At 38.3% G+C, this 11,779-nt stretch overlaps 1 protein-coding gene across 4 annotated transcripts in view; it reads left to right on the plus strand.

Annotated features, from left to right (window-relative positions):
* Positions 1-6,429, plus strand: part of A1CF (APOBEC1 complementation factor) — a 51,126-nt gene extending 44,697 nt beyond the window's left edge. For 3 of the 4 annotated variants that reach the window (XM_048858753.2, XM_048858754.2, XM_075130918.1), the window contains one exon: positions 456-6,429. In XM_048858753.2, coding sequence (XP_048714710.1) covers positions 456-607 — 152 coding nt within the window. In that variant the 3' untranslated portion in view covers positions 608-6,429. The remainder of the gene's footprint in view (positions 1-455) is intronic. The other variant, XM_075130919.1, reaches the window with a different exon arrangement.
* Positions 6,430-11,779: the final 5,350 nt, after the last annotated feature.

Genomic DNA, 11,779 nt, shown 5'->3' on the forward strand with positions numbered 1-11,779 from the left:
ACCTGACCAGGAACATTCTTGTGCTACAGATATCTGTCTTGTCCTCCATATGCCAAGTGTGAAGTAGAGTATATAGGCCTATAGTAACATCCTTAGTTTAGAGATAACCAAATACTGGGGAAAAATCATTCAGTGAATAACAGGGTGGGGGAAAAGTTGGGAAATGATGTGTTTTACAGATTCTTTTTGAAAACTTTGCTAACTAGCTATACCAAAATTGTCACTGTCCAATATGACTACAAAGTAGAGAAAATGATCATTTATAATAACATCTGATAAACACAGACATCAGAACAAGTAAGTATATTTAATCGGACAAATATACTGTTACCATTGACAATGAAATCTTCACCTGTTTATGTAATCGTGTAGACAAAAGGATGGTTATCAGCTATATCATGCTCTGCAGGTACATTTGCATCAAAATGCATTTTTGTGTCTGTTTTTCATTGCAGGATACACCATTGCTAATCCAGCTGCTACTGTACCAGTTACACAACTAAAACAAGCAGTGACGCTGGGACAAGATTTAGCACCTTACGCAACGTATGAAGCCTACCCTGCCTTTGCAGTAGCTACTCGTAGTGATGGTTATGGAACGTTTTGAGAGACTGTTTTGTTTTTTTTAAATCAATGTTTTCTTTTAATCAAGTGCGGCAAGAGGCTAGCTCAGTCTGATAATTATTGTGACCTCATGATTTTAAACTAATCTATTGTCCAAACTTAGATTTAGTGATAGTTTTATACTTCTAGATTGATAGTTTTACAATGGAACATATACCAAAACAAATTTTAAAAATCAATTTTTCGCACTGGAAAAAAAACAACAACAAATTACCTTGGCCCAGGAGAAAGTTCTTAAAGGTTCTCAGGTATATATTACTGTGTGTGTTTACAAACAACAATCCATGCTGAACACAGAAATATTCCCAATTATGTAGCGACTTTAGAGCTTGAAAAGCAGTTAGACATCTCAGATGAGCTAGCTATGTTATCATACCCATATTCGTGGTGCATAGCAAGACTTAAAAGCATAAATGGGGGCAGTTAGGCACCCAACTCCCACAATTTTTTTAAGTCTCCCCCTAATTCCTCAGGGGCACAAGTGGGCTATACACAGTGGGGAGAGGAGCAAAAAGGCGTTAGAACAGAATCCTCTTTGCAGGCTGCTGAGTTGTAGTGTTGCACCTCAACCACTACTGTATGACATGAATGGTTGGTGGGATCACTGTCCTTCCCCTTGAGAAACACAGAAAACCTCTCACCCCAGTCTACAAAACAATTCACTTCCTCCGCATAACAAAGCTCCTATGCTATCCCCAGCCGAGCCTGTGTTCGCTGGCTACCACCCAGTCCAGTACCTAATTGCCTGGCTCTCTCCAACTAGCTACATTATGTCTCATTCTCTGTTTTCCTTTCTTCCTCTCAGCTGTGTGTATGGATAGGAGGGGCTTTTTGTGTCCTTGGATACCTCTTTTGTACTTGTACCTCATTCACATAAGCCAATGGGGAGTTGATTCTCTGCCTGCTCATCCATAATAAGCATAATGAGTTAGATGTGCCCTGACCATGCCTAACTTTCATGAGCCTATGTTGGCCCATGTGCACCTCCACCCACCTAGAAAATCCTCCTATATCCTAGGTCAAGCAAACAATGTGTGAAATTTAAGGCAACTCTGTGTGCACAGAGGTCCTGCACACAGCTTTGCTTCCTTTGAAAATCATATATGAGCCTATCTTCCATATAAACACTAGATTAGAGACATTAAATGCTCATTTAGGTATCTAAAATGTTTTGACAACTCTGGCCAATATATCAAAGGCCAGGTTGAAACTGACAGCAAAAGCTGGTTTTCACACATTTAGCAGAAAAATCTGATGTGCTTATTTATGTGCATTTCAGAGCTGATTTGATGTTTAATGTAGTGGATAGGTTTCAGTCATTGGAGTTTTCTCAATCTTCTTGTAGTGCTCAGGTCTGTATAGAAGAAGGCAAAATCTCAACAAAACAATGTAGTATTTTCAGTTCCCATCCCTTTGCCCTAGAGAGTAAATAATTTAGAAAAGTGTCCCGTAACTACTTATGGTGAAATCCAAAAAAGGGCTTGTTTATCGTGGCTGATTTTCAGTTAAACCAGCCCATGAGAATTCAGAAGTGAGATTTAATCATCATGCTTGCTAAACCTCTCTGAAAGTCACTGTCCTTCTAGCGCAAGTCATCTCTTTGGGACAAATTCACCGCAGGTGTAAGCAAGTTCTTGGAATTACACCCTCTTACACTAGCAGTTAATTACCTATTGTCCCTGAGAGCATTGTCCTCTACTATAAAAATTATACTAAGAGAAATTTAAAGCCATGTAAAATGTAAGAAAATGGAACTTTGGAGAAAGCTGTGTGTTCATCAACAGTTTAGCATGACACTGAAGCCATGCCAAAGTTGCATTATAATTTAAACCAATAGAATTTTTTATGGCCTTTTGGCCAAAATCCAGTGAAGTATCAATTTAATAACTGAAATATCATCTGTTGCAGTCTATAGCCAGCCCTTGACTAATTAATTGAACAATATGTTTTCCCATTATATTTATTAGTCTTGTAACAAGTATGGCAAGGGTTTGTGCAGTGCCTGATCTTATTACAATTTCTGAGGGTTGCAAGTTGATGGTGATCTTTTGAACCTCCCAAAAGCCATTGTACATATGCCTTTTAAGTTTCTTAAAAATCAGCTGTTGAAACGATCTGATGTCTCCATTAGCCTGAGGAGCCAGAGTCTATAGGCTGTAAAACGACATTATATCATACAGGCAAGCTTTGGTGATATTAAAATTCCCCTTTGATTTACAGCATGGGAGAATCATCCTTTCATTGCAATATCAGTCACCTCAGACCTACCCAGGAATAACCATCTCCTCTCCAACAAGTGAAAAGACTGAGGTATAGCACACATCTTTTAATCACACCCAAATGTGGAGAGCTTCCAACTGTAAGATACTGCACGCCAATTCCTGAGGGGACAATATGGCAGACTGGTCTTTCTGAGCATCTCAGAAAGCTTGCATTCTCCTTTCACATGATCTTTCTATGGGATGTAGAGCCTATAATGCATACTGTAGCCACACAGACCCTCCTAGTTTGTATCCCACGGTACCCCTATGGTACTCACTTCACTTTAAGCTTAGTGAGTCAACACTAGTTATGAAATTGTGTACTCAGAAAGCTGCAACATTTCTGAGAAGATAAGCCCAAAGGAGTTTGCTGAATATGAGACTTGATCTTTTTACTACTGTAAATATGCAAACGTTATAGAAAATGTAGGGCTCTTTGGTTCCAGGCATATCACGCAGAAGTGTACCTGAGGCACCAGATCTGGACCCACCTGTCCCAAAATTCAAGAGTGTCCATATATGAGGTTTTGGTTTGCGCCCATTTTTAGTTAATAAAACTTGAGCTAAGACTAAACTATACTAAATTACAGAAGTTGCACCTAATTAACATCAATAATTTGCAATGCTTGAAATGAAATGAAATGAAATGAAATAATCAGCAAGAAAACACACTGCAGATTGTTTGTAGGGTGAGGTGCAAGAACCAGACACAATACAGTTGTGCAGCTGCAGACAATAGCGATCACACTGTACAACACACACTTGCTTTTATAGACACAAAGTACTGCCTTGTAAGGTGCTCTGATGACAACTGACTTCACTCTAACAGGATGCTCTTGAGACAATGCTACAGTTTGCACATATAAGAGCAGAATAAGAAAGCTTATCCTATGGTCCTGGATTTCTAGGTTTTCCTTATTAGGTGAACTGTAAATGTTACTCTATGCATATGAAATCAAGAAAAATAAGTCCGCACCCAAATCTCTCTTCCTTGAAAAAATTATATATTTTATTGCACGATTAGGAGTATGAGGCAATTATAAGTTCAAAACTAGTAGAGTTCAAAATGCGGAGACAGACAGAGAGAGCGCAATAAGTTATTATTCAAAATAATTCAGTACCAGTCTCTTTTTAGTGACAAAATGTCATGTAAGTTAATAAATGGTTATTAAGGTCCCCATAGATAATAGTTTTAGTACAGAGAGAAAGGAAGCTTACAATATCTCAGTCTATATCTCAACGTTATCCACAAACCCCTTCCATTATTAATGGAGAGGATTTACACTGTCAGATTTTCATATTGTAGTCACCAATCATTTTTTTAATGCCACTATTTCAGCTACGCATCTTCTCCATCAAAGAGCAAAACAAGAACTTTCACCACCTTTCACCCTCTGACACATTGGTCACATGAGAGGCACTCAGTGCTAAAAAATTACCTAATCCTGCCTGCACCCAGTGTAGTTAAGAGTGTTGCCTTGATTGCAATGAGAAATGGATTAGGCCCCAAATTTGTAAACCAGTATATGTGAAACAACGACACTGTGAAAATTATTTTGCTTTTCTAAGTAGAGTTTTTAATATATATAAAGCTCTTCAAAGCACATTGGTATATGAAATACCGTTTACTAGACTAGTAACAGTTAAGTGTTTATATTTACTTTTTTCTCGTATTTTTGTTGACTTACTTGTAGTAGTAATGGAACAAATGTATAAATTGTATAGTCTCTAATGCTATTAGTCTACCTATTCCTGCAGTGTTTTGCAACTTTGTTATAGAGAGACAGGGATCACTCTTCTAAGCCCTAATCACTCTTTTAAATGTATATGCTCTATGGAATTTATATAGAAAACTTAAAGGGACACTGTCAAGATATTTGTAATCATTTTTAAAACTCTTGCTTTTTCTTTTTAGTTCATTATTCTCTGTAACCCACTGAAGGCTTGAGAGTAAACTATGTTTTTAACATTGGGCCAAACAGTGGCATTGAAACCCATTTGCCCTGGACTACAATGGGAGCAGAATCAGGCCTATTTCCTCTCCACCCATCACACCCATGCCCTGGTTTGGCATCATAAGACTGCTTATCCATGTTCTTTCCAGCTTCCAGGTTGTTTGTTCATTTTAAGGTTTAAAGTATTAGCTTTGGTAAGAAAAACAATAGTTTATATATATTTATGGTCTGATTCTGATTGCATTCGTACCAGATATACACCCATGTAGTTCCACTGAGTTCAATGGCATTATTCTTGATTTAGGCCAGCATGAAAGGAGAATCAAGCTCATTGGCTTTGCAAAGTTTGTAGGAAGGAGGACGGTTTTATCACTTAGAATGAGGAACCCTGCTTTTGGCAAGTCACTTAATGCCTTTGTGCTCACTTTCTTTACCTGTAAAACTTGCCTAATAAAACTGTCCTTTCCCCTTCTTCATAGATTAAATTCATTAATGTCTGTAAAGCACGTTAGTATCTTCAGACAGAGAGTGGTATCTAAGTGCAAAGTACTCATATATAAAAGGGGACACGAAATCATTTGGGGTTTACCCATCTTGGCAGTATCCCTTTAAGGATTTTTGGAAAACAAAAGGGAAATTACACTGTTTGTCAATTCTTTGGTGCCTCCTAGTCTCTAGAGTGTCATATTAATTTAGTTCATTGTTGTATTGTCAAAAGCTTATTCATATGTCAGAGTCACTGAAACGAATTGGGCCCCAGTCCTGCTCTTCTTAGGTGAGGTAAAACTCTCATTAACTTCAGCGGATGTTTTGCCTGAATAAAAAGTGCAAGATCTGGCCACATTTGTGAAAGTTCAGTTCTTCTGTAACTGCTGGAGCTAACGAGCTTATTTCTATTTATACACTTTAGACACTATCTCATTAACGTGATTTAAAAAAACACCATGGCATTCTCCTCTGCAATTGCTACAGAACTGTTTGCTTGCAGAGAATGACAGCACTGCATGGAAACCATTTAAGCCCAGCCATTGTACTCAGAGGTTTAAATAATTAATAGTACTGTTGGTCTTTTAGCTCAATTTTCTCTTATACATATCCGTTTTAAATCATTTTTAGCAATGATACACTCGTGAAAATTGCCAGGAACTAATGTACCCATACATCTACTATTAGTGAAAAAGGCTACTGTCAGTAAAAAAATGTTTCTCCCTTTCATTTGTTAAATAACTATATACTTCTTTTTTTCCAGCTATTTATATAAGGTAAGTTATAACAGGTGCCAAAGCAAAGAGACAGGAACAGTATTAAAAAGTGTGTGCATAAAGCACTTATTTTTGTACTTTTAGTACAATATTTGTATAGAGTTCTATACTGTGAAATGTAATAAAAATCATACCATCCATTTACTGGAAAGACAATCATCTGTTTTGAAAAAATAAAATAAAATAAAATTGCCATCTAAGAATCAGGAATTCAAGGGAAATTGTAAATTGGATTAAATACTGTGAAGCAATTTTGTAATTCTAGGCTCATCACAGGGCATTAACTGGACTTTGAAATATTATTAAACTTTCTAAACTAACCTGAAAGATTCTCTGTTGGAGTTTTTTTTGAGTTTTTTTGGTCAGTTGGCCGTAGCTTCATCTAAGGTCATTCTGTGTATAGTACGTAAAAACATCTCAATATGGAGTGATGTAAATATAGTGATGCCATACAATAAGTATGCAAATAAAAATGTATCATTATTAAACTGTATCTTAAATCCGAAAACACCCTTAATCTTTGATTTGATGTTCCATTTATAATAAATAAGTGATCAGTGAAATTAAATTTAACTGTGCCACCTAGTGGAAAAAATAAACAGTTACATTTGCTTTTTAAAATTGTTACAATAGGAATAGTTCTACATGTTATTTAACAACGCTGTGTCCCATCAGATCACTCTCACCAGACTCACAAAGAAGTACTGGTGATCTCTATAGGAGTGGCTCTGCAACAGTAAGCCCTGAGCCCTTTGCTGACTCTCACTCAGGACTAGATATATAACATCTTCAATTTAAACGAGGATTTCAGAAGGACGTTCCATAAGGATATAATGCAATCAAGATCCAAAGGCCCGGTTATTTTCCTGGAATGGGAACTAAATGGCTTATTTAATTTTAAGGAAAACATGCAACTTCTAAACTGAATAGTTGGGAGGCTAAGGGGTTTGGAATCCAAGGTGGGTTCATGTGTATAAAACAGGCAGAAGAGCCTAGGTATTATTCTAAAAGCAAGCCAAAATGTAGCCTGCAACTTGGAAAAACCTCAATATTAGTTTGTTTCCTCTCTCCTGCTTTGGGCTGAGCTAGAGCACACACAGCATAAGCAGTTCGGAGTTTACAGAGCTAACGCGTTTTCAAAGCAATCTGTCCCTCCTGTACAACTGCAGTCCATCAGGGTAGACAGTACTAAATTGTTTTGTACAGTCAAGGTCACTCCAATACTTCAGATAACAGCATTTGTTTGAAAGCTGGCCAGCCCTGAACGATTAGAAAAACAGCAATTTTTCAAAAGCTCACTGCTTTTTTTTCCTTCATGGAATGTCTCACAAATCCAAATTCCCAAGCTTCATATAAAAAAACAATCTGGTTTGGCACATACATGTAGGCCTTTGCTAAATGTAAAATCACAGATAAAATACAAGACAAATATTATAAATTCCATTAAATCTAAGAATTTGTAAATGGTATATATAAGATCTAAATCGGAGCTATAGGAAGGATGGGTTTGGGACTTTGGTTATATAAGCCAAATTTAAAATTCTGGATTCTTCTCTGAATCTTTTCTAAACTATCTGTGCTTCTTAGGTCTGTAAAACTGAACAAGGAATCTTGCAAGAAGAAAATGTCTCATGATATTTCTAGTACTTTCAGAAAACCAGAATTTTATTCTTGTTCTCAATTAGATTACTGGACCTAGATTTAATAAAATTCCATGGAATGGATTAAGATAACTCAATATATGATATAAATATATTAAAAGGAACATATAGAAATACCACTAGGATATTACTCATAATGAAAGTAACCCCATAATTTATTATCAGTCTCTTGCCCTCCCTTTCACCCTATTTCAGCCAGGATTGAATCATTTCTTTAATTAGATTATAAACTCCTCAGTGCAAGGATCATCCATTTAATTTGTTTAGCAACGAGCCCAGCACTCTATGGGCATTGTCTAAAGAAAGGAGAGAGAGAGAGAGAGAGAAAAGGAATGTGCAGAAACTGAGAACAGAAAGAACACAGAGAGGCAAAGGAAAAAAGCGAGAAAGACAAGTTATAGCCAGTGTCACAGTGACACCCTGGAAAAAAAGCTAGAGAAAGAGAGCACTGAGGTCTATTGGTTAAAAAGGCTTGTATCTGTAAGCTAAGAAACTGCTCCTTTTGTTCGTGGTTCCTCCTGCTTTCAGAGAAGCAGGACTTTGTACATTCCTTGTAAATAAACAAGATTGCATCAAAGAAAATACCAGACTCCATCAATTTCTTCTCCCACCTGGAACATCCCAGGGCACCAAACTTTGACTAGCCACTCAAGTGAAGAAAAAAAAAAAGGGATATTAAGACAAACCTTCTCTGGGACTGCTACAGCAGATGTCAATTGAAATTGGATTTCTGGCAATAGTTATCAGACCAAATTCCCGTTGGTGTAAATGGGTATCCTCATTAAATTCAGTGGAGCTGCATTCCTTTATATCAACACACAATTTGGCCCATAGAACACAAATGTATTCACTAACATCTGAAAAGTTGCAGTTTATTGAAAATATATGTTTACAAAAGTTCCGGGTTTGTGTCATTTTCTTTTCTCCTGCTCACGCGGTGACTATCTCGAGTAAAATTATCCCAAATGTCAGTTACAGCACTGACAAATGGAAACAGAGTCACTGTCTAAAGATACCACCAGGCTATAAATGCATTTGGATGCAGCATGCTTAACCTTGGCACAGGCCGTGATTTCTGTGGGCTATAACAACCAGCTCTCAAAGGGTCTGGCCTGTGCAGTGAATTTCCCCTCAGACTCCCAAGGGAACAGGGCATTTGCTGGGTTGTCTAGCCCCCCATGATAGACATAGGCATGACCGGTCTCAGCCCATTCACCATTAGCTTAGACCTGGCTCTGTCAGGGAATAAGGCACAAATGAAAAGTGCTAGCAGAGAAGTAAATGGAATGATCAGACATGACAAGAGGCAGCCTTTTGCTGGATAAGAGACTTCTGTAGGTTATACTTATTGAAGGAGACAAAGAAATATATTTGGATGGTGCATCACATGGATGTTTTTTCCTTCTTGTTCTGCGAAGTGCAATCAGGCAGCATTGGTATCGGTACCAACAAGGACAAGAAGAAAGCAAAATGTCAGAAAAATGCCACTATATTGGCCAACTGCACAGCAGCAGTTTCCCAAGCACTAACCTTCTACTGAAGAAACACCCAAATAGATGTGTTGTTATGTTCAGGTACCGTGTAATATGGAGGTATGTACAGCAACGAGAGGCCAGTCAGGATTCCTGAACAAGGAAGTGTAGCTCAGGGCAGATAAGGATACAAGATTCTGATTTGTGTCTAAGACATGACCCCACTCTCGTCCACAGTTTAAATCCCCATTCAACTGCAGAGCCCACAGGCTGAGAGACAAAAATAAAAGGTCAGTTGAGTGTTTAACAGGGGAAATGGTTTTGTTCCTGACATACATTCAAACATGAGTCCCTGAAAGATGTGGGGCTGCATAGACCACACGCGAGGTGAGGTAAGAGTATTCAAAGTAACAAGTGGGTGGTCAGCCAGAAGGGGGTGGTAAAGGACCTCAGGCAGATGCTGAGGGGTCAGGAGTAAAAGGCCCCATCACCAGTTAGTTTAGATGCTGAGGTATTCCTTGGGACACCACTCCAATTTGCAAGCCCCAATTCCTTTCAAGAGGAAAAGACGAGGTGAAATGAGCAGTTTGGAGGAGACCATCTCATAGTTGCATGGGAGGATATGGCCTATCTTCATAGCCAAAATTTGAATTGGTTGACTGGAAGGACAGGGTGAGTAGGTAGCCAGTTAACTCTTGCAGTAGATAAATTTAGTTCAATCAAGTTTTCAAAACAAAATTTTGGCCAAAACCTTTAGCCATCATACCGTGTCAGTGAGTTCATTTTGGGGCAGTGGAGAAGGGTACACAGAAGAGGTGACAGTCAGCGATGATGCTCTTATTGGCAACCTGCTAGAATTGCAAGCTCTGGGACTTGTGTGAGCAGAAGTTATAATGTAGTTTCCATTGAGCTTGTCTCAGAATAGAGACATGGAAATTATTCCTTAAAATGCCTGAATGTGTATATTTACATTTTTGCTGCTTTACATTAATTCTGAATTCTACCTGTTCCACTGAATTGGGCAGTAGTGTCCAGAGCTCCCCGTGCTAGAATAGGTAGCATTACAATTTGCTTTGTTCCAGCATTCTTCAATATCACTATTTATGGAAGTACTGAATCCTAATGATTAGAGGGAATTCAACATTCTGCTAACTATTTATATTATATAAAGCTCACTAGGAAGGTTCCCAAATCTGGGCAGATACTTAATCAGAAAAAAACAACAGCCTAGGAAGAACTGAAGAATAGCCTTAAATACCCAGAAGCAATTTCTGAAGAATTTTAAGGACGTCAGCTGTATTCTGAGCTTTACTCCATCAAGAAGAATTTGTTCTGCCAGTTCTATTATTCTAGCTCATTTACTTTACTAATTTTCTGCTCTACCTCATTTAACTCCACTTATTTCCTGCTTTCATTTCTTTTTAAAATCATGGCAAACACAGAACTCAGGTTTTTTTTTCTTCCTTCAGAAGGTTTCTTAGAGCTCTCAGAAACTGCCATTCACTTTGTTTTCTCACCTGACTAGATGATACATCAAGCAACAGTCAGATTTTCTTCATGAATACCAGTGACTGAAATTCAAAAACCCAAAGAAGACCAGAGAAATAATACTTTCCTAAATTAAAGCAATATGCTCATGTTGGATGGTAAGATGCCGCTGAAAATCATATTAGTTCTCTGAAATAGGACAAGCATGGAGAATTGAAACCTTCAGAGAGAAGATTGAAGACCTGGAAAACCTGAAGATGGTCACACATACATCGGTTCATTGGACAGAAGGTGCCAAAGATTGGGACTATGTTGGGACTGTTCTCACCCTCTGGTGCTGTCAGAGCTTTCCTGGGAGGATCTGTGACACCTCTGAGGTAGTGAAGCAAAAACAAACCTTTCCTGTGGGATCCCATATTTGGAGCTAGGCAGATGTCGGGCAGGGAATAGAAATTTTCTGTTTCACTAGGACATTGAAAATAAGTCAGATTACTTACTAAAATCTCCTTTAGAAGGAGCTCTGCCTCAACTATAGCATATTATATATTATATAGCACTTACAAAGACAGTTAGTTTCAGTGGAGTAATTGTGCCTACAAAGCTGGAAGGCAGGGACCAATTTCCTTCCCCTTTCCACAGGGCCACTAGGACTCACGTCCAGGAGGTCCCAACAGTATAACTTCTGTCCCCCTAACTTCACATTCCCAGTATTGCCAGCAGGGAAATCCAGTCAATTTGGTAGTAATTCACGAAACAGCGAAGATATTGCTCAAGGACCTGGTTAATCCCCTCTGCTTTCCCATTATTGCACGGGTGATAAACAGACAAGAGTTGGGATTATGTGCCCAGAAGACTTAAAAACTGCTGCCAGAAATGGCAGATGAAGTGACAGCCTCTGTCTGACATGATGGCCATTGGCAATTGGTAGTAATGAAAAATGTCCCTCAGGAAAAGACAGGCAGTCTTTGGAGTCATAGGATGGTGGGACGTGGGATAAAGTGTACCATTTTGGCAAAAAGGTCCACCATCAATAAAATCATTGTATGCCCTTGAGAG

The sequence above is a fragment of the Caretta caretta genome, chromosome 7 (genome assembly GCF_965140235.1).
Source record: "Caretta caretta isolate rCarCar2 chromosome 7, rCarCar1.hap1, whole genome shotgun sequence".
Lineage (NCBI taxonomy): Eukaryota > Metazoa > Chordata > Testudines > Cheloniidae > Caretta > Caretta caretta.